Genomic DNA, 24,248 nt, shown 5'->3' with positions numbered 1-24,248 from the left:
TAACAGGAGCTACAATATTCAGAAGAGAAACTCTTAAGTCACTTGAGATAAAGACACCAGCCCATCTCCACCCTTTCATCACTGGAAGTGTCAAGATGACAACGTTAGCCGGTCTTCATGGCCCCCAAACACTCAGCATTCAAAGAACCCCTCTTGCTGCTGCAGGAAGCCAGCTGCGCCAGCATCAATGTGCCACACGCTGTTGAAATCCCTGAGAGCCACCAACGCCAAGCTGATGTCCACAGAGTGCTTGCTGAGTTGAATGTGACAGAGCCCACCCAAGGCTGTCTCTGCGCCCCTGCCTCAGGGACCGCTGCTTGCCAGCCACTGCTGGAAACTTGGCAGTACTCCCTTCAAGGCCTCCCTGTCCACAAGGCCAGGCCCCTCTCCCCAGAGCCCGTCCCTCCCAGGTTCCTCACCCGTCATCTTTTCCACAGAGAAACATGCCCCTCTTCCCCTCCTCTCCAGACAGAGGTCTCTGGGCAGTCATGGATGAGATTCCTGATTTTTCTGGGTCCCACAGATTTCCCAGGTGCAACCCAACTCTGTGTTCCCACGGCTTCACCTTGGGCTGCCCACAGCACCATTTTCCTTGTCTACACTTAGTTTCTTGTCTATAAGTAGCTTCTTCTTCTTTTGTCCAGTGTCAAATGACATGATGCCCAAAGACAACTCTGGCCGCATCAAACTACTTTCAATATTGCTCTCTGCAGGCCACGCTAGCTCCTTTCTATCAGTGAATGTGCCAAGGATACTTCTACCTCAGGGCCTTTGCACCTGCTGTCCTCTGCCTAGAATGTTCTTCCTGCAGATCTCTGAGTATATGACTCCTTGTCATTTGGGATACGTGCATATAGGCAGCTTCCTCAGGGCAACTTCCTGAGCTAGTATACTTAAAGTAGCCCCATTCCCTTTTCACTATCAATCTCATTACTCTTTTTACCTTCTATTTTGCATTACTGTGAATAATTTCTTAGTATTTATATTTACTTTTTATCCCTACCTCACTCCCTGAGAAAAGGGACTTTATTTGTCTTGATCATTGCTATACCCTTTAGCTCCTACAAAACCGATACAGACAAGCAATTTAGAACATGGGCTTGTGGCCATTTCCATAGTTTATGCCGCTGGTGGACTTGCTTAAACTTTGCCTCCAAGCTTGCAAGCTCCATCAGAAATTACCCATCCCTACATCCTACGAAACCCCACATGTGGTCTGCTGTCCTGCGCAAGTCTGGGTCCCAGGAAGCACAGAAATGAGAAAAAGCATTTAGGAATGTTACAGCAATTCAACAGAGTAATTTTAAGTCTGTTAAATTTGAGCTTGAATCTGGTTTTTTTCTTTTAATCTTTCTAGTAATTTGTATCTATTGTATTTGATAAAGGGACTGTTCTGCAATGGATTGAGAAAAAAATAAATCTGGACTTTGACTACAGATAGTTTGAGCAGCGCTGTCCTAGCCTTCCCTCACAGCTCACTTTCTCATTTCTCCAAGAAGGGAAGTCATCCAATGGCCCCAGTATGGAACTTTTTATGTTGTTCATTACAGAAGGGATATAGATTAATTTGCATCTTTTTCCAAAAGGACACAGGGACAGAGAGAACCAAACCTGGGGCCCAGTTCAACTCTGTTCTTACGACAGGAAAGACAAAGCCAGTTCGAGCAGAGGTGGGAAGGCCTATCTTGCAGGGCCCATCACAGGTCACTGGCTGTCATGAGCCAGACCCCGAGGGACTCACGGCTCCCCACTAGGTACGAGGGTTGCTCCAACATTACAGATGGCATCAGAAGAAACCGCCTGCGCGCTCCCATAGGCTGTCCTCTTGCCGTCCGTCTTGCATTCAGGCTGGCTTCAACAGACAAAGTCTTTCTGCTCCTGAAGCCCAGGTGCTGCCTCTTGTACCAACAGCCACCGAGCTGCGTCCTCTCCTTCCTCCCACACGGACTCCGTGGCTGAGCACCTCCTTCACTACAGGCGCCCGCATGCTGGGAAATCAGGCTGGAGGGAACTCACGGCGGTTTTCTTTTGCAACGGGAATGTGGATGACTCCTTTCTACTCTTCTACAGTGTCTAACGTTTTTTAATTGAGCAGAGAGTATTTTCAGGATGGAAAAAAAGATTGCCTTTAAATAAAGATTGCTGACTAGATTTTTTTCAGATCTCAACAGAATTTCTGTTAGATCAGGTCACGGCGACGTCACATTTGGGGAGGTAGGTGAAAGGTCAAACTGTATCTGCCTGATATCAAGGACACTGTGGACACCTTGGCCTCAGCCTTGGAGGCAGCAGTGCCCGCACACAGCAGGAAAACCTTTAAGTGTAACCCTAGGGTACTCATCTTCTGGTTTTCCACTCAGTGACCATCCTTATTTGACCAGTCACCTTATTTTAAAATCCCAATTTAATTCTGTGAAATTATATGACTCTTTTGAGCTCTGTAAATGCAATATGTAACCTTCTTTCTGTTATGGAATGGCTCGATTGCTTTATTGTCCACTGTTTAAGCAACTTCTCTTTTGATTAAGTTCAAAAACAAACTGAACTTTAGAACTGAGGCTTCATACCACCCAGGTGTATTCTGGAGCCCCAAATATGTGACAGCCACCAGGTAGATAAGAATGTGATGCTATCTGGGCAGCCACAGGGCAAGATTTGGACCCATGTGGGCCCTCAGGGCTCAATTCAATCTATGGCTACATAGACTGGGAGGGACAGGGACGAGTCTTAGAAGAGGCCAGATAAAACCATTCCCCCTTTATCTTTCCCATCAAATTCCCTTTTGAACGCTGCACACACCCTCCACCGGAGCCTTTCCTTTGCCTCCCTCGCCACAACAGCCCACTACAGGCCAGGCCGGGGATGCTGGGGGGAGAATTTCGGCAGGAGGCACGGGCACTATGCTAAGTCTAATATAAGTTCCCCTACACTGTCCCAGAGTCGGGCTTAGAAGAGGAGCTTCCTGAAACCGGGACTTACGACGTGTCTTACTCCTGTTATCCGCTGGTACAGAGCCTGGCACATTCTACACTGAAATTCCAGCCCAGAGAGGGCAGTGACCCCTCCACATAAGGTCCTCTCACTGGCTGTCAGGTCCTGATATCCCCCATGACCCACTCTCCACTAAAGCTTCAAGAGGACAACAGGAATTAGAGATGCCTGCAGCCAAAACAGCCCCCAGGTCAACCTCTATGTTCTTTCCCCAACTCCACTTCCAAGGAAAAGCCAGCCTCTGAAGCAGTGGGTTCTGAGGTGACCCTCACTGGAGTACAGAAAGAAAATAACAGAACTTTCGTTGAGGTTTTCTGCTCATTCCTTTTAAGCTTCTATTTTGGAGGGTACATTTAGCATCACCAACCATGACCCTAAGGAGAAATTCTTCTTCATCCTTTGGATAGAGGTTGAGAGCTGAAAAAAGCAATAGGAAAAATTAGGGAGCTCTAAAAGAGAATGTAACAGTTCCTCCAACAAATAAAAGCTCAAATCTCATTGGCTAATGGGTCTCTGGCTAATGAGGCTACAAGCCAATGGGCTCAGCTCCCCAACAAGGGTTTCTGCCCTCTGGGGCCCTCTGGAGGATCAGGTGGAAAACGCAACTGTGTATAAAACACGCTGAACTCAGAAGCAACAGATTTCAAAAATGTATTGGATAGTCCTACCTATTGGGCTTTCACACCCAGACCTGCTCACGACCACAGAGAATAATTAATTCTGATGGCTTAGAGGTCTTCCTTTAGGACAATGGCTCTTCGATGTCTTCCCAACCTAAAAATAGTTTAAAGTTGAAAGAACCATGGAAAATAGAGAAGTCTATGAGTAGATAATGAAAGCTAAAATAGAAGAGTTAGTTTAAAAATGTTAATATTGTTGGAATGCAATCATTTCAACGGTTTAGAAGTACCGAGAGGAGAAATCAGTCATTCCAAACCTTCAAGGATTCTCTGTCTGATGGGGTACATCAAAATGACCAGGGAAGAATTAAAAGAAAAAAAAAACAGGTTATGGATGCCCAGATTCCATCCCAGCCTTCCAGAAGGGAACATCTGGGAATGAAGCAGGATCAGAACTTGCATGGGTTTTAAAAACTATCCAGGTGATCCTAATATTTACCCCTGATTGATTAAGAACCATGAAACTTCTCACTGGCCCCGCAATATTAAGTACTTGTTACCTGGCCCATTTTTTCGATCAGTTTCACACTACCTCTAAGCAGGTGTGAAGAGTGTGTCTACTCTCCCTCTGTTCAAGAACTGGGAAGGAAGCCCCCGAAAGAGGCAGATCTTCCCAGATTCACTGAGCCCCGACTCAAGTCACCTGTTGATGCCATTCAGGTCCAGGATCTCACCGCTAAAGAAAGTGTGGCAGGGCAGAAAGTATATAAGTGAGAACAGGGGACCAGAAGTCAAAGGGCTGGGTGCCAGTTCCAATCTCAAAAGTGAGGAGATCAGCCCTGAAGCCAGACACCCTCAGGACCCAGTGCAACCCAGTGGCTCTGGGCACAAGCTTGGAATAGGACACACCTGGATCTCAAGGCCAGCTCTTCCCAGCCACAACTGTGAGAACTTCCACAAGTGCTGGAATCTCTCTGATCCTTCGTTTTCTCAGATATAAAACAAGGGTGTGTTAATCTCCTAGGGCTGCCATAACAAAGTACCACAGAACCGGTGGCTTAAAGAATAGAGATTAATCTTCTCATGCTCTAGATGCTGGGAGTCTGAGATCAAGGTATTGGCAGGGCTGGTTTCTTCTGAGGCTTCTCTCCCTGGCTTGCAGATGGCTGCCTTCTCCCTGGGTCTTCAGAGGGTCTTTCCTCTGTGTGTCTGTGTCCAATCTCTTCTTACAAGGGCACCAGTCAAGGTGGATAAGGGCCCATACTAATACCCTTAGTTTTAACTTAATTACCTCTTTAAAGACCTTGTATCCAAATAGAGTCACATTCTGATGTGCTGGGGGGTAGGACTCCAACACAAGAATTGGGGGCGGGGTGGGAGGCGCACAGCTCATAACAAGAGCAGAACACTCTTGCTCCAGGTACCCGTGTGTGCCCTCAGCTCCTACGGGGCTTGGCTCAAACTGTGCCGTGTCAGTGAGGCCTTCTCCAACCATCCTGATAAACTGCACCTCCACCCTCCACCCCAGAACCCTAGTCACCCTCTATTCTCTTTTTCTCTTCATAGTATTTATGACCATTTGTTGAGTGTGATTTACTTTATTTTTTGAGTGCCTCTATTCCCACCGGAATGTAAGCTGCATGAGAGTGGAGCTTTTAAGTTGTTTACTCCTATATCCTTGGTGCCGAGGAAACTGCCTGGCACACAGGAGGTGCAGAATAAATATTCGTTGAATGAATAAATAAATATCTCAAAAGTCACAATAATTCTGCAAGACAGGAATCATCTCCACCTTGCTGTAAAGTTGTAAAAACTGAGGCTCAGAAAAGTGACATGACTTGCCTAAGACCACACAGGCAGTAACCGAGGGAGCTAGGTTTGAACCAAAGGCTAAGTGCAGAATCACGCACCGCGGACCACGCCATGCTCTTCCTCCTGAACAGAAGCCGCAGACTGGGAGAAGTAACTTCTCAGATGGGGAGAAACGGCTGCAGCAGTCAGCTTCCCAAATGACCAGAAACCCAACCCCTGTGTGGCTTCAGGGACACTGCCTGGGCTGGTGCTGCAGGCACAGAGCTGCCAGCATCTCCCCACACACCCAGCAAATGTCCTGCACCTCGTTCTTCTACTGTGTCTGGAGATTTGTTCTACATAGTACACGTTGCTCTCTCACTCTCTCTGATAACTGCAGACTACTCCACGGTTTGGACGTACCATAATTTAACCACACCCCTACGGATGGACACCTAAATGGTTTCCAACACTACTGCAATGCATGTCACTGCACGTGACTCGAAACACATGACAAGGGGAAAACAGCTTAGCAGACAGGAACAGACTCCGGGGCAGACCGCCTGGGCTGCAGGCCCAGCTCTGCCACTTCCTCACTTTGCAACCCTGGCTACCTAACCTCCCGTGCCTATAAAATGAGGATGATAATACCTAATCCAGAAGGTAGTCATGAGGAATAAGCAAATTACTCTACGTAAATCCCAGAATGGGGGCTGGTACCACGTAAACAGCTGGAGGGGGAGTGGCAAATGGAACCAAAAGCCAAGACTGGGAGAAAAGGGAAGCAAGGTGGGACCGGAGGCGTCAAGACAAAGCGCAAGTCTGGCAACAAGAAAGACATGAAGGATGAAGATAAATTGGAGCTTTTATAAAAGTATGAAAGAGGCAGTGGGCAGACAGAATAATACCATCACCCCACATGATGTCTTCATGGGAGAATGAGTGTCCTCAATACCAGAAGAGACAGGAGAGAAAGTGGCCCCTAAGGGCAGAGCCAGGTTTTCTCTCAGCAGAAGACAGAGAAAGCACTCTGCAAAGAGCTAGAGAGCATGCGGAGAGGAAGGTGGAGAAAATTAGAAGGCAAGAGGATCCAGAGGGCACAGAGGAAGAGTCGAGAATTAGGGGGAAAGAGGAGGGGAATGAGCAAGAGAGAAAAAGAAGAGGATATAACAGAAAATAGGACACTGAGGGATGACTCCCCTTTCCACTGATAACCAGACGGCATGGAGACGCAAGGCACAGTGGAACGGACTGGCCCCAAGCAGTGTAATTGTCAACGCAGGTGTGGGGTCCTCGTGTCGGTAGTGGCTACGGAGGCCCTGGGGCTCCCACGGAAGTTTGAGTGCCGACTCACAGGCCTGGAGCGTCACACGGCCTGGATGGGAGCTCTCTGTCACTCTGGTTAGGGATATGGGCAAAGGCTCCAGGAAGAGAGGAGCAGTGTTTATCTGTCTACAGGACTCTTAAGATACGGGTATTCTTCAGCTTACAGATCCTGACGTTACGGCCATTCCTTGAATTGATTGACATCAGTGTCTCAAGCAGGGCTGAGCAAATCATCAAAGTAATTCAGGCATAATTCTCACATCAACCAGCTGCCAAGAACAGAACGCCAGATAAGGCGCAAGCTGACCAGCACATTTTAAACCATTTTTAGCAGAGGGTCATTATCCAGCCATATATATATATATATATTTTTTAATGAACATACTGTCAGAGGAGCACGGTATGAAGCCTAGCAGAAACCTAGCGAGCAACAATGTCTCCATACCAGGACAGGAGCTGTTCATATTGACTGTAGGGGGAAAATGTGGGCATTTTGCTCTCGAATATGTTTAGTTAACATTCGGTATCTAATGCTGAATTGCTAGGATCTTGGCATTTGTAAGAAAACAAATAATCAGCAGATATACGGAATGTGAAAACATGATCTGTGGAAACCTTATCACAGGAAATCTGTATCTAAATGAGAATCGCCCTTCCAAACATGAAAGTATTTGAATACATATGTAAAGTGTTTAAGTGCCTTCTGACTAAGATTATCTTCTCTTAGTTAAGTGATTTGGACGAGGCAGGCTACGAGGATATTGGTGGGCCGGAGGAGGAGAACTCCCCGCTCTAGCCGTGGGTGTGTGTTCTTCTTTAAATACGCTTGCTTGTAGTCCCACGGCCCCTGTTAAAATCGGGAGCTCCTTGAGGGCTGGGGCTGGCTCTGTTCCCGAAGGGCCCAGGACACAGTCGGATTCCACGTGGCCGTGGTATTTCTGGTGGACAGAGGCTGCTGACCAAGAGGATTAGATGCACGCTCAAATTTTGTCAACAGGTGGCAGCGTGAATAACTTTTCCAGTTGGAAAGAAATGCAACAAAGCTGTGAGATGTTTTTATTTTGACTGAAAGTAATCCTCAAACACATGGTTTCTAAATGACTAACCAGCTGTATTCCAGCTTCCTTAGACAGCCTATTCCAAGTGACTATCATCTATTAATTGTTGAGGAAACCAGAAAGCCCAAAAAGTAAAATAAAGATCAGATGGAAGCAGAGAAAGCACGCTTCTCTCCCTGTAACCACTGACATGGGCTGTCCCGTCACGTGGTTTCTCATGGGGAGGCAGTTTCTCAGGGGGAGGATGGAATACCTCCTCGTAGGTCCACACTAAGCTGCCCCACCCCTCCTCTCCTAACTCAGCCTAGAAAAGCTGCTCCCTCCTGCTCAATCAAACAGCAGTCCATGGTGAAAGCTGACATTTTATGGAGTTCAATTTCTCCCAGAACCTGTCATGCTAGATCACTAATTATGGTGCCTACAGATTGTCTTTTAAACCCCCCAAAAAGATCCACAAAGTGTAGGGATATGTCACTAAATTCCTGCCTGACAAGTGTGTTTCCAGCAGTGCTGCCCACTGGGCCTTGGCACCTGCTCTTCTCAGCCACGCCAAGAACCTGAGGGAGGGCAGCTGAAGCAGGAGGCGCCACAGCAACACGCTGAGGCAGTGAAGGGGAAGAGGGAATTAGAAATTTTTCTAATTTGGAGTGCATTCGTCCCTGCAGGGGGTATAAAGAACCAGAGTCCACCACCACGTTCCCAGGCAGAAACCCAAGCCCTCCGCTTGATGGAAATCAAGGGGCAGTCCTGAAGGGCAGCTTCCAACATCCACCTGGGATAGGCAGCTCATGAAAAGGTCGGGCAACATCAGGCCCCCTCCCCACCCGACTAAGACCTGGGGCCGACATGGTTGCTTCTGACCCCCCATCTCTTCCCAGTTGTTGGGAAAGCAAGAACCAAGTTAGAAAGGCGAGCCGTGGTTCATCACAATTAATCCACTGAAGTTGAAAGTGGGCAAGTTATTCTTCCCCCGTCTTTCCCAACCCAGAGGCATTCAGACCATTCACACTGCCCATTGCCCACCGCCCACCAGAAGCCTTAGTAGCAAGTTAAAATTGATCACCATCAAAACCTGTTTTAGGAAGACTTTTTCTCTCTCGTATCTTATAATTACCTTATCTGTTTACACAATATTTATTTGTACATGTGTCTAAGACCTCCCTATTCCACTTCATCCAGTTTTATTAACAGATGGTGAGAAGGACCAGCGGCAGCTGTGCTCCAGATGTTGGCAGATGGAGCCTCCGCTGCACCCCATCACTGTGAGTCCCACAGTTTCCACTGGGCCAGAGCCCCAGGATCTCCCTCCTGCTCCCTGGAACCTCCCAGGGACACTTGGACTCCTCCATCCCAGAGCTTAAGGAACTTGTAACATGCAGGTTCCGCTCTCAAGGACCACTTACAGGTTAGTGGTAAAGGACTTCGAAACCTACATCTGCTATAGTCACTACTTAGGGATCCACCGACAGACAGAAGATAGACGCTACAGAAAACTGGCGTTTAAACCACAAGTGTGGGTCTTCTAAGTGGCTCAGAGAAATGAAAGATGAATTCCTAACAGGCAGGCAGATTTGAGGAAATTCCCGAATGGCGTTGAGATTCTCTGGCAGCAGCGCGACGATTTTAGCTTAAAACTCTTGTTCTTAAAAGCAATCATCGAGGCCTTTCCCCAATAAGGGAAGATGCACACTGCCTCCAGGAAGGAGTGGCCATCGGCAAATCCCTTGCTTACAAGCTTTTCTGTTTAAGAAGTCTGCTTGTTTGTTATTTGAATGTAAGTCTCTATGAATAAATTAGGGAAAAATTGGTCCCATTGTGTCTCAACTGAGACAAAAGGAATTTGTAAACAATCTTAGCACAGGCCCATATTTTTGCCCCAAGGAAAAGAACAGAAGCCAAGCGTCCCCTATATAGGCTCAGCTGCAGGCTGCAGGCAAGACCTCTCGGTAGTTGGACATATATTGATAAGCCTTTTCCTTGTGTCAAACACAGTTGTAGATACTGGCAATCCAGCCATGAACAAGACAGACACAATCTCTGCTTCTGAGGCCTGCATGGGGCTGGGGTATGAGGAACATCAAGTCTGCAGATAAATAAGTAACGTGACGTGATTATAAGGTAAGAAGAAAGAGTGACATGGGTGGACAGGATGGCACAGGAAGGATGCACTGAGGAGGGGACGTCTGAGGAGAGATGAGTGCAGCGATCCGCACGGACGTCTGGAGGCAGAGCAGTACGGGCCGCACGCCGGCACAGCACACACGGGCAGAGAAATCCAGACGCAATGATAGGACTGGAAACAAAGTTTCGCTCTCCCCTGCCCGCCAGATAAAATGTCTGAATGTGTTTGAAGGCAAGAGGAGACAAACAGAATATGATAAAGACAAAGAATATTCAATATAATATCCAACATAACTGGCATTCTTGAAACAGCAAAACAAATGGGCAAAAGAGATAGAATGTAGGAGAAGTTCCCTGGACACACCATATGTAAGAGAAAAAAACCAACGGGGAGATATACTATTTACTTCGCGTAGGAAGAAATAATTCTTAAGGAAGTCTATGCAGAGAAAAAAAAAACCATATTCCAAAGGAGGAAAAGTCAGACTGGCTTTAGGGTTCTAGAGCAGAGCCGTAATCCAGGACAGAAGACCACGCGCCAGCGGCTGCACAGTCTGAAGAACCCAAGGACCAGGCGAGGACATCACAGTCAGCTGAACTGCTGAACAAGGAGACATTCTCAAACATGAAACCCGGGGAATACAGCACCCAATGAGCCCATCTGCAAGGAGGGAGGGAGAGCAGACAGGCAGGCAGGAAGGGACAATGCCAACACAATTCAGTCAATCAAGAGATAAACGGGAAGGTGGGGTTAACGTACGGCAGCTGCACTCAGATATAATACGTGTGCCACACAAGTCATTCTTAAACGAGTGCCCAATTCAACGGTACCTAGCACATTCACAGAAAGAGAACCGAGAGATTAATAAAAACGAAGTAAACAGAGAAGCGGTAGTGGGCAAGAAAACCAGTACACAGAGTTCATTTAAATTATTTAAATATAAGGGGGAAAAAACCTGGGAAATCAAAGTTACTGAAGAAAATTTATAATAAATTTTAACAACAAAAACCTGGGGGGGAGGAAGGGGAGAGGAGGTGGGAGGAGCTATAAGTATATTAATCCTCTTACTGTTCACTGTAGAGAAAGAACATCTCTAATCTAAATTTGCAGTGTGAAATTAAAAAAAAAACAAATATGTCAACCTCCTAATGGCTTTCATAATCTTACAGAGCTCCCACAGGAATTAATATCCCTGGTGATGAAAAAAGTTTTATCTGAAATGCAGGTTCACTTTAGCTTTTGTTATTGTTAAATTTGAGTAAAATTGAATACTTTTTAAAAGTATGTAAAGTCTGGTGAGACATTTCTATCTGCACATGTGCATAGAAACGTGTCCAGAAGGCTGGTTTTCAGTGGTTAACCCTGGTTATTTCTGCCTCGTGGGATTGGAGATGATTTGCGGCTTTTCTTTGCATTTTTCCATATGACTTGAATGTTTTATAGTGATCATGTGTCATTTTTATAAAAACAGTGTAAAAAGATAAAAAGTAAATTCTCTGTATTTTTCCATATCTCATTCTACTTTTGACCCTAATCAACTTGTTCATCTTTCCAAAATCTAGGTCTTCTTATTAGTTGTAGGGCAATCAACAGAATTTTATATTGTTTTGCTTTATGTTACTAGGTAAGGTTTAACCTTACCTAGAAGATGAGTGTCTTTATTTAGTTACCTAGCTTTCCCCAGGTGTACTTAATTAGGGGTGATAGGATGATCCTTATTTATTAGAATGACAACAATTTTTGTTAAGTTTCTCAGCAGCTTATTATTGAAATGTTAAGTTCTAACATCTGTATCAGTGTCTTTCCATATACATGTATATACATATGAGCTTAACATCGATAACAATAATAACACACATCTACCATTTGACCACCTGCTACGTTTGTTAGCCAATCTTCACAAACCTATGCCATACATACTCCTATTTTATGGATGAGAAAAAAAAAAATCCAAGAAAGGTAGCTTTGCTTCTCAAGACTACACAGCTGATAAGTTATTCAGGTCTGACTCACAAGTCCACGCTCTTCCCACCGCAGTGCTGTTTTCTTAGCGTGGTGCTTTGTGCATAGTAAGCACACAGCAACTGTTTCATTAAACCAACAAAGTCTACTTCAGACGCTTTGGACAAAGCTTTGCAATGAATTTTCTCAAATCATCTAATTCCCAAGATACCTATTTCATAACTTAGGAAAGCGAGGTCTCCTAACATCTAAAATTAGGATTTGAAGACAGTTTCAGCCTGCACATACGTTACAGACTTTTAAACAGCAACGGGGAAGGGCCAGGCGCACCTGGAAGCGCGTGAATAGACAGCCCAGACACAGGGGAAGCAGAGCTCAATGTCCAAATTTAACATTTTTTAAATCTAGTTAACTTTTAAATTTTAGTTGGCAAGGAAGTTAAAAAAGTTACGCCCTCTTTCAAATTCAAATTTTAAATTTTAAACATCTTTCTAACTCATTTTTAACATTAACTTTGACGCTTATTCAACTGCCTGTTTTTGAATTACACAGAGTGTTTAACTTTTGCCCCCATCCACTTTTCCAGCCTCATCTGCTCATTCTTTTGACTGCAGGATTACCCAACTACTTGCGGTTTCCAGAACATACCACGTGGTTTCATGCCTCTATACCTTTTGCACATAATGTTCCCTCCATCCAGAATGTGCTTTATTCCCACTTCAAAATTTAGCTCTTAGTGTCGCCCTCTCCAGGAAGCCTTCGTAATAGCTGCCTCCTTGACCCCAGAAATGGGATCTGTCACTTTCTCTCTGTGCCACCTCTCACCTTTCACCCCTTCCCCTGATGCTCCCAAGATCCCAAACTGCAATTGTTCACGCAGCACTGGCTCCTCCCAGCCCATGAGGTCAGGAAGTGTGCTGGTCCCTCCTCAATGGACCACTGCCAAGCTCCTGGGGACACATCAAAAATGTATACTCAATATGTTTTCTGATCTCTGAAACAAGTTTTTCCAGGGTCTGCTCAAATATCTGTATCCATATGTTTTCCATATGATCCTTAATGCTTACATGGTAAAATCTAGTCCTTCTCCGAAAATACAAACCACATACACAACGTCAGGGGTGTCTACTACATTAGGATTGTCCCTCATCCCGAGGCAGCAGTCAGATCAATCAAGGAAAGCCACCAGAAAAGGACACGGAGGAAGGGTCTCAGGGAGAATCCACCCAAATGAAGAGGGAAGAGCCCAAGACGTCCCTTGTTCTTCAGTCAGATACTCTGAGCTCACATTGACACGGAGGGCTCTGAACATAGGAAAGGTCACAGGATAAAACCAAGTACTGGGGCTGGCCTGGTGGCATAGTGGTTAAGTTTGCACACTCTGCTTCGGCAGCCCAGGATTCCCAGGTTCAGATCCTGGGCGTGGACCTGAACACTGCTCATCAAGCCACACTGTGGCGGCATCCCACATACAAAATAGGGGAAGACTGGCACGGATGTTAGCTCAGGGCCACTCTTCCTCAAGCAAACAGAGGAAGATTGGCAACAGACATTAGCTCAGGGCCAATCTTCCTCACCAAAAACAACAACAACAACAACCACCACCACCAAGTTCTTATGGTTTGGATATAAATCAAAGACACCCAGGACGACCTCGCTGCCTACAGTAGCACAGGCCAAATCCCCACTAGACCCCAATTCCTAACAGGGCCTATGATGGCCAGGTCCTGCCCACTCCGGGTTGCTCTGCTGTGGTGTGTGGGCCATGCCTGGCAGAGCTGGTGCTCAGTAAACACTTAGCTCTAGGGAAAATTATGAATACTTAGAACCAAAAGAAATGTGCACAATCTCCTGGGACCATTAACAAAGGGGCTGCAGTAGCTTTAATGGAATCACTGGCTGGAGATAAAGTCTGAATGGGCTGTGCACTTCGGATGAAGCGTATCCTAAGACGGGAGTGCGCCAAAACTCGTCACGTGTCACCAAAATGGCTGCTTACAACCTAACCCCACTAAGTAATGGTCTTTCCTGTGTAACTTCACCACAGTGCTCTGTTTAGAAAGCTGTTACCTGGTCCTATATGAACTAGATATATATTTCTTCTTTTTGCCCACCTTTCCTGGCAAAATCATGTGTTCTCCTTCCGTACACTATTCAACCTGAAATTAATTACATGTCTACAAATCCTTTCATTTAAGACTATCCAAATACTTAACAACCACGTCAGGAAGGAGAACCAAACACAGGTCTCAGGTTTGATAATTCCTTCTTCTTCCAAGAAGAGGATAAAAAATGTCACCTGTTTTAAAACACAAATTTAAATATGTACCTTTTTGGAGAAGATTATTAGGGCTATATAGCTGTAACAACAATTTTTTTTTTTTAGGGGAGGAAGATTTGCCCTGAGCTAACAAATGTTGTCAACCCTCCTCTTTTTGCTTGTGGAAGACTGTCCCTGAGCTAACATCTGCGCCCATCGTCCTCTACCCTGTATGTGGGACGCCTCTACCGCATGGCTGATGAGCAGAGTAGGCCTGCACCCGGGATCCGAACCTGTGAACCCAGGCCGCCGAAATGGAGCACATGCGACTTTAACTACTTGGCCATGGGGCCGGCCCCAAAAACAATTTTTTAAATCAACCAAACCCAGCAAATAGTTGTTGATCCTTTATGAAACCCAGACATATAATAAACTGATACCTTGACCAAACTCTACCCTCAAAGCACCAAAATAATAATAATAATAATAACGTGCCCACAAAGAAAATGAGCAAAACAACATTCATTTAAGGGCTACTGCCCAAACTGTCTCCTCAGATGAGAATTTTGGATGCAGAATAAAACATCTGTCAGACACATTTACCCTGTCTTGGGGCACAGAGGGGGTCTCCAGGAATGTGGCACCAAGACTAACCTATACACACACCCATCTCTCTTCACACTGTCATTTTCACCAAGAATACTATCCTCAACTTGTGAATATCTTCCCGCTTACCTCCTGGAACATAGATGCCATCTCACCCGTGCCAGGGTTGGCTGGATGCACGTCTTCACTCTCTGTCCCGACGATTCTTTGACAAGCTTACTCTACCCCTATGCGCTCTCTCTCTCTCTCTCTCCGATATGTTTTTCCTCCTTTTTTCCTCCCTGCCACTACCCCAGTGCCAAGCCAGCCATGTCTGTCCTTCACTCACTTTATAAACACCCAAGATATAACTATTGCACCCATTAGGTATGCATAATAAGTGTTTGTTGAGTGAAAAGTGCTACAAGGAGAGGCAAGTCATGAGTGTGGCAAGAAGGACGAGCCTCGTGAGGCACCACAGATTTTGATTGCTCAGTCCTTGCCTGGCAGGCCTGGAAACAGCTCCAGCACCCTAGAGGAGTTCACCAATCCTCTCACTACCCCCCGTTCTTTAGGCATCACTCCAATTGCTTCAAACCTTCCATTCAAGGTATCGGCGTATACAGCCCTGCCTTCAAATGCTCTAAGATACAAAGGTTATCTGACAGATTTTTTCAAGACTAAATATTTCAAGGTAAATGAGTAAGATGATCTATTACCCTCTCACATACATGTACACATACAAACACACACAAGAGAGGGGAACGTCTGATTCTTTTTTTTTCAAAGAGAATATCTTCAGTGACCTTCCAAACAAACCTGTTATACATTTTATTTTTGAAGCACACCCCACATCCACAAGGGTGTCAGAAAACAACTGCCTTGGCATTTCTTAAAAGACGTGATTCAGAAGATATGTGATTGTCAGCGTTTTTCTCTAGGCATGTGTTGCCCAGTGGGACGTAACTCTCTTCAGAGGTCTGATTCAGAAAGAAAAATACGAAGGGGATAAGGTCAGAGCAGTTGTGTACCAGTCCAGTATGGTAAAACACGGTCACAAAATCAGCACAAGATACCCAGCCCCAGCTTCCAAAGTTCTGCTCCCCAGCATCCACCTTCTCCTTGGACGCCCAGGGCTCGGAGTGAGCACGTTCACTGGAATATCTCAGGTCTGAGATCATCTAACTCTCAGGGAAAACAAACACACACAAACACTGCACTCGTTCAAGAAGCTCTGACTTCTGCTAAAAAAAGAAAAACCCAGAATCCCCTGCCGAAAGCAGCAGTCACTCCCCGCCCAGTACAGTCCAGACGAAACCAACGGACAAGCAAGCACACACCAAAGGAGGACCCCCCTTCTAAAGGTGTCTTTATCTCTAGTGAAAAGGCTTAAATTACATTCCACTTATAATTCCCAACTTTAAGGCTGCTTTCTCTGAAACCAAACTTTGACAACAAATTCAAAATGTTTTGATACCTACGCCTAAAACCACCTGGCAGAAAATTCTGTTACATCTTGCTACCTGGAGATAAACTAGGACTGAGTCTGAGAACCTGTAGGTTACGGTTTAAAAGGCACAGGTTGGCAGACAAGTTTAGAAATGACAAAAATCTCTTACTAACACACCTGCCACTGCCCTCACCTCATTGCCAGCCCTCTTTTAAAAAGTGAAGAATTCGTATTCGTCTTAAAGAGCTGGTTATTGTTCCCGAGGTACCATTTCACCTCAAGATTACCTAGTAAGCAGTAAATACTCTCCCCATGAAACTGAAAAAGACAGGGCTTCATAACAAAGCCAGAGGGCTTGTGCATTACACTTCTCCGGTAGAAGATTGGTCTTAAAAATTAAACTATTTTTAGAAAACTGCTGTCATACATTAAACTTCCAAGGAAATTATAGAAAGAAAGAAAAAAACCACACGTACATTCAAATTCATAAAAGAGTGTTTCTTACCCAACTGGCAGGTGTGGGGAAGGCAAGGCAGTGCTGACCTTTTTTTAGCAAGGACACGGTTGAGCAAACACAGGGCACGCACCACACCCTCCACCCTCTTGGCGTCCCCCGGGCTTGCCTCTGCTCTGCTGGGTCCCACCCGCCACTTGCAGGGCGCCTCTCTACAGCCACACAGACCGAGTCGCTGCGTGATCTCTCCTCCAGGATTCTCTTCTTGACTTTCCCACACGCAGTCACCTCCAGCACACTCATCAGGCTCGTCCTCCGTGGGGCATGTGCCTTGTAACAGACGGAGCTTAGAGCTGAGCGCAGAACTCGGCATTCCTGACACTCCTCCCTCTGCCAAATGGATTTATCCCAGAGCTTTAAAGAAAAATCAGACTGAAAAAGTGACCAGATGGGTTCTCAAGGAGAAAGATACAAACTAAATCTGTGAGGAGACTGACGGACCACCATACTAAAAACAGGCCTGTGGTGGAACGGAACTTCTGCTGCTCGCCCTGAAAGGGTGAGTTACGGCAGAGCCAAGCGTTGAAAAGACAGATAAAACGTTCCATAACTGAACTTCTTTAACTTCGCAGAGCTAAATATTTTTAAATCTACTTTCAAACTTAACACTTCATGTAGTCACCAAAAAAAATTCATGTACGACAAATGGTGAAATCTCCTACGACACAAACAGCACTTGCTGAATGACAAGAATTCTTCCAAGCACTTCGTACACACTCACTCACTTCACCCTTACAAACCCTTTCCTAATCCCTGTTTTCCAATGAGGACTAAAATGCACAGAGAGGCACAGGAACTTGCCCTGGGTCACAGAGCGGAGCTGGGATTCAAAGGGGCAGTCCGGCACTAACTGGGGTTAGTGGTTACTACAGTAACTACCTTTCCAAAGGAGTTTAACATAGATGATTCTCTTTTTAAACAGATTTTAAGTTTACTAAAACTGCATAAGTTCATGTTACAAGGCAAGAAGGCTCCCAAGTGAAGGATTTAAACTAGAGTAATAACCGTCAGGTGACGGCAAAGCCAAAGTTCATCGGTCACGACAAATACCCACACAGAAGCACTGGGGGATAACCTTGTGAGTTAAGTCTTTAGAATCCAGAGAAATTAAGTGAGCTGGAGCAGTGTGGCGAAGATGATGCCGGCCAGGACACTCCAAAAGCTCAGAAGGCCGAAGAGAAACCCCAGGGCTGCAGCCCCCGACGTCAGTCACGACTCCTGCCAATTCTTCCTCCTCAACCCCTTCTTTCACGAATGGCGCCTCTGCTCCATCCCACTGCCATTGCTCCAATTCAGGCCTTTGACAAACCTTGATCAATTATTCTAACAACCTTTTATGAGGCTTCCAGTCACCACCTCCTCCCCATCAGAGCACTCATCTCTCCTCTGCTGAGAGAACAGTCTTTCTGACACACAGATCCCTCTGATCATGCTATGCTTCAACTTGACAACTCTTCCATGGTCCCTCAAGCCAACGATCTCCAGTTCCACCATCTATGTATAGAGTCAAAAGCCACCCACCTCAGGATTTCCCCTGCCCCCCTCTGCTGGCAGGCCCAAGAAAATACTAGGCGAAGTCATTGCTCTCTTGCCCAGTTCACACTGCCCCTCTGCTGAAAAAATCCGCCTTCCCAACTTCTATTCATCGACCTGCGGGACATCTCTCTATTCATCTCTTTTTCCATAAGGTTCTTCCAATCCCTCCACCCACCAAGAGAACAGATAACTTTCTCCTTTGTGTCCTCAGGTACCACATATGGATGATTCCATTAGACTGTTAGTACCTAATTTTTTACACACCTGACTCCTCTACTGTGATATAAGCCCCTTAAAGAGTAGGGATAGTGTCTTACCATTTTATCAACAGCACCTAATGGATTCTGACACACAGTAGGAGCTTTAGTCATCATTGCCTAATGAATAAACACATGCCTTCCACAGGCCATTACAGCCTTTCTCTCAACAGAAGCTTTCAATTCAGTCTGTTGGTTCCCCCCCAGCCCCATGAGGACACAGCCCCCAATGTTTTTAATGGAAGGCATTCTAGAAAGACATGGTCTACTTTATAGCTAACTTTCAGAAAACCTACAAAGTGAGGAATATATTTTGAATAATAGAGTTCACAAAGAATCTACACAGAACAAATCCTGGAGATTGCCCGTGGGTGCTGGAATGAGTCAGAGAGTCTGTGCTCCAGTAAATTCAGAAAATGCCTCATGATGTCTCCTTCCTTGAAGAGTCAAAGCACATGACCACATTCAAGGTTCAGTAAAATCCTGAAGGAAAGGAAAGTGGTTAACTTGGCAGTTACTAACTTGAGCAGGTAACTGAATCCTACTTTGCCTCAGTTTCCCACTAAATGGAGACAGTGTGTCTCCTTCCTAAGCTCGTTGTAGGGACTGAATGAGATAATAAATATCAAGTGTTTAGGACAACGCTTGGCACACAGTACGTGCTCAATAAATGCTAGCAACTTTTAGTATTTGAACCAGTATTGTCTAAACATATCTGGCCACAAAGTCTGTTTCATTGTCTAGCAATTACTAACACTGTACACCACACACTTTGAGAAACACTGACATAATAAACACTACACCATGGTGCTCATTTTGGAGACTCGTGGCTCCAGAGTTCAGGAGAAATTCAGGCAATGTGATAGCTTGAATGGAGGACAATGCCTCTGGCTTCTCTGTGGCTGGCAAACACCAAGGTTTCAACTGTCACAACTTCCTGAGGCTTCTGTTTCACCAAATTAAGATAGGAATGGGTGCACTGAACGAACTAAGAAAAACTGCTCTGCAGTGGAAAGAAGTTTCTGGTGGTTAGAGCTCACTGTCCCCATTTTGTGTTCCTAGAAACCAGCGTGTTCATCAGCTTTCTATTTTCACTGCACCAAGGAATCCTGCTATTTAAAAATACGACAAAGAATCCACTGGTCCATTTTTTTCCTTTAATAAATCAAAAGATTTATACTGGGCAAATTTAAAATAGAAGATTCTTAATTCCAGCTTCCTCAAGTACAAAAGGGTACGATATTTTGTGTATGAGCATCTGCATGCATTTTCCTGGGCGGAGTATCATAGTTGTCATCAAGGGGTCCATGATGTCTCAAAAAGTTTAGGAATCACTACCTGAGTGCTTAAATCAGGTCCCCAGATTATTTAAATACATATGAAAGGGCATATACAGTGACAGGTAAGTCTCCCTCCCAGACCTAATCCTTACCCAGAGCAACCACTGGTAGTGGTTTTTTATATCCTCCACGAAAGAGCATATGCATGTGTTTGTAAGTGTGTACAGTGATATAATACTGTCCCTCCATTTTTACATAAATAATAATATACGATCCACACTACACAGCACCTAGCTTTTTTCACTTGGCAGCTTATCTTAGAGCTCCATGGTATCAACACATAAGTACAGACTATTTGCTAATGAACATACCAAAACTTAAAGCATACCTATGAGAGATTCTTAGGTTGTTACCAGGGTCTTGCAATTTACAAATAATGCTGAAAATAGACATCCTTGAAGATACATCTTTAGGCAAAAAATCCAGCAAGGACTTGCTGAAGCAAAAAGTATAATGATTGCTAAGCTGTCCCCCAAAGGTTGCCCATTTATACTCTCAACAATACTTATCTCTTTCACACTCAACAAAAGATTTTCAGATTTTCTATCTTGGTTAATCTGACAGGTGAAAAATGATAACTCATGGTTTTAATATGTGTGGCCCATTACGAATGAACGAATCTCTGATTTAAGATGAGTTATATACTTTTGATGACTTAGTGGTGGAAACAAAAGGCACCATCCAAACTGGAACCATAATGAGAATTCACAAGCTTTGATGGAGTCAGTGGCTCTCAGGAGGGTTGTCTGCAGACAGAGGAATTAAAAGGCTTCACCATAGCAGGTCTGTGACACGTTGACAAATTGGAACGGGCCTAAATAAATGACTGAAAGTTTAGGAACAAAGGTATTTTGCAATCTGTAACAAATTAAAGGAGTGTGCAAGGAGATCATAACTGACCCTTCACAGAAGCCCAGCTTACCCACAAGTTCAACTCACCATCTAGGAGCCAGTGCTGGCCGCGCCTAGTCTCCAGCTCCGACAACATGAGGCGTGTGATCACGTGATCTGGAACCAAAAGACCTTTCTCTATGTACTGCCTCGCCATAGCACCAACTTCTATTAAAAAGACAGGAAAAAGAGACACTCAAAAAAGTTTCAAAAAAAAAAGCTTACCAACTCTTTTCTGACACGTTTGCCTTCTCTTCCATTCCTCCCTGTTGGCGTGGGGGGAAAGTTGCAGGCAAATGTTTTTAGAGTAATTTCTTAAAGTTTGGCTTCACTAATGGTGGCACAGTCTCCCATTTGTCTCCCAAAGAATTATTAAAAAGCAGCTCTTGAAGATATGCACAGAAATAAAAATAAAAGAAAATGGAAATTAGGCAAAGAGAAAATCAGAACAGGAAACAAAGGCAGTCTGAGGGAGGATGGTGCACAAATCGCTGGGAAAGCCCAGCGACTCCCCAGACGTGAGCCACCCATGGTGCTGTGCCTCCCAGCAGTGACGATAACAAGGGAACGGATCGCCCACGTGGTCCACGGTACGCAGAAAGCTAAGGAAGCCGAGAAGCACAACCTTCCTTAGAAACCACAGGAAAAAACTTCCACTGACCTTCTAGAAAAAAGGCTGGTTAATACAAACAACAAGAGGTTTATTTCTCTTCATGAGCCTCAATATAAGCAGATGGCACCATGCCGACACAGTTGTAAAACCAACTCAGTGTTATTAGCGGAATGCCAAGTTCATAAAAGGAAGTGAATTAAATATATATATATTTGCAGAGAAAAAAATGCTTCTATCCTAATTTAAAATAAAAATTTCTTCTGTGTGGAAATTGTGAGTTGGGCTCAGCAGAACAAAATGTCAGTTTAAATCTGGTAAATTTCTAGGAACTGATTTCTTTTTTTTTAACCAAGACGAAGTCCTCTGCTCTCCAGGGAACTGATAATGAACCATTAAGAACCACATTCTCAACAGGCCAATTAAGTTTTCACAAAAATGTAAAGCAGACGCCAGCATGGTGGCGCAGCAGTTAAGTTTGCACATTCTGCTTCGGTGGCCCGGGGTTCGCCGGTTTGGATCCCGGGTGTGGACCTACACCACTTGTCAAGCCATGCTGTGGCAGTCATCCCACATATAAAGTAGAGGAAGATGGGCATGGATGTTAGATCAGGGCCAGTCTTCTTCAGCAAAAAGAGGAGGATTTGTGGCAGATGTTGGCTCAGAGCTAATCTTCCTCAAAAAAAATTAAAAATTAAAATAAATTTTTTTTAAAAAACAACATAAAGCAGAGAGCCAGCCTGGTAGCATAGTGGTTAAATTCACATGCTGCACTTTGGCAGTCCAGGGTCATGGGTTCAGATCCCAAGTATGGACCTACACACTGCTCATCAGGTCATGCTGTGGCAGTGTCCCACATACAAAAATAGAGGAAGACTGCACAGACGTTAGCTCATGGCCAATCTTCCTCACCAAAAAAAAAAAAAGTAAAGCAGAACTATATTACTGGAAAAAAGCTCAAGAATCATTTTACCCCCACCTTCACCTTGAATTTATGGTAGAACCTTTCCTTTCCCAGACCAAGTCTACACTCCTAACTCCAACCTCAACACTGAAACGTGGGCTGTGAAGAGCTCCATGTCACTCGATTACCACTAGTGGACAAGAAGCTCCAAGTCAGGCCCAAGAATGGAGATTTAGTAACAGGCTGCAAGAAGCAGAACACAAAAGACAATCACACTCCTGAATGTGGCTAAACGGGAACAGGAACAAAACACAGTCATTCTGCAAGTATTGATTGATTGCATACTATGTAACAAATGTGGCAGTGAATAAGACTGCAGCGTGCTGATATTTACAGTGTTACTTTTCCTAAGAGCAACAAGAGCAATCATGCACTGAGTACACACTATGTCCCAGACACTGTGCTCTGAGCGCTTTGTATGTTATTTCATTTAATCCTCATAAGATCCTCACCTTCAGATAGGAGGTAATACCCATATTTTTTTATGCCAGCTTTAATGAGACATAATTCACACACCATAATGTTCACCATGTTAAAGTGTACAGCTCAGTGGTTTTGAACACATTCTCAGTGTTGAGCAACCATCACCACAACCTAATTTCATAACGTTTTTATCACCTCTGAGAGAAACTCTGTACCCATTAGCAGTCACTCCCCATTCCCTCCTCCCTCTTGCCCCTGGCAACCGCTAATCTGCTTTCCGTCTTCATAGATTTGCCTAGTCCGCACATTTCACGTAAATAGAATCACACAATATGTGGTATTTTGTGTCTGGTTTCTTTCACTGAGTATAATGTTTTCAAGGTTCATCCATGCTGTACCATATATCAGGACTTCATTCATTTTCATGGCTGAATATTATTATTCCATTGTATAAATAGACCATATTTTGTTTATACATGCATCAGTTAACAGGCATTTGGGTTGTTTCCACTTCTTGGCTCTTATGAGTAATGCTGCAATGAACATTCATGTACAAGTGTTTGTGTGAACATATGCTTTCAGTTCTCTTGGGTCATACCTGTTACGGTAGGTGTTTTTTTTATCTCAAAACTCACTGTGAGACAGTATGCTCGGAGTAACTGACCAGTTTGGTGCTGCGCTGCTCTGCAGTGGTCAGGCCAGCCCCAGAGCCCTGTTCTTGGTCCCACCCACCAAACTTTAAGGTAAATATAAACGACAAATATACACCTTCCAAGGTGAGAGACCAATGTGAGCTGGCTCCAATCATCCCACAGGGAAACACAGAGTGGGAACCGTCTCATGTGGGAAAGACAAGACCAGGAGAAGGACATGATCCCAATTTACCCATAACCAGGCACTTGACTCATGGAAAAGGCATCATCTTATACAAGCCCCAGGGTTTAGAATTAGGGCTAGTGGTCGGAATTACAAATGCACAGAAAAAGTTGCCTTAGGAAATGTTTGAACAGAGGCTCAGACTGCCTAGGAAGGGATATTATAGAGGGATTTTGAAAACTGGACTGGGGACTGGCCCACATTAATGTTTCAGGTCCCCTCACGTGGGGGACTTATGGTATCGGGATACACATGGGTTCAACAATGTAATGAAGAACAGTATCCACAATGACACCCCCAAGGCCTCTGAGCATCTGAAAATGGCTCAGCATGTACCTCTCGCTGACACCTCAAACTCATCATGTGCAAAATCACACTGTCCTGTCCTACTCTGTTCTTGCTGAGTGCTTCCTGCCTCTGTCAATAACATTGCTCTCCTCAGATGTCACCTAAGATTAAATATCACTTGTCTCGATTTTCTCAACTTCTCCCATTCTTTATATCTAACTGAGCATGAAGTTCTTGAAATTATACTTCCACAATGTCTCTTATATCCAAGACAACTGATCAAAAATAAGAGTGCAACAGCAACTTGTGGACAACCCGGAGCAAACTGTGTGGACAGGCGGCTGCAGGACAAGCTCCGTCATTGCAAGGAAAGAAGGGCACGGT

The 24,248-nt window shown here is 44.8% G+C and overlaps 1 protein-coding gene across 10 annotated transcripts in view; it reads right to left on the bottom strand.

The window, feature by feature from the left end:
• The window catches only part of AK4 (adenylate kinase 4), a 116,874-nt gene that overhangs the window by 10,652 nt on the left and 81,974 nt on the right, over window positions 1-24,248 (bottom strand). For 7 of the 10 annotated variants that reach the window (XM_070486493.1, XM_014852999.3, XM_044749449.2 and 4 more), the window contains one exon: window positions 20,752-20,871. The exons of 1 other annotated variant lie outside the window; for it this stretch is intronic. In XM_070486493.1, the coding sequence (XP_070342594.1) occupies window positions 20,752-20,860 (109 nt within the window). In that variant the 5' untranslated portion in view covers window positions 20,861-20,871. Of the gene's footprint in view, window positions 1-16,670; window positions 17,200-20,751; window positions 20,872-24,248 lie in introns of those variants that run through there. 2 more of the 10 variants (XM_070486489.1, XM_070486490.1) reach the window with 2 other exon arrangements.

This window comes from Equus asinus, chromosome 16, assembly GCF_041296235.1.
Source record: "Equus asinus isolate D_3611 breed Donkey chromosome 16, EquAss-T2T_v2, whole genome shotgun sequence".
Classification (NCBI taxonomy): domain Eukaryota; kingdom Metazoa; phylum Chordata; class Mammalia; order Perissodactyla; family Equidae; genus Equus; species Equus asinus.
This window is presented reverse-complemented; position numbering and strand designations above follow the sequence as displayed.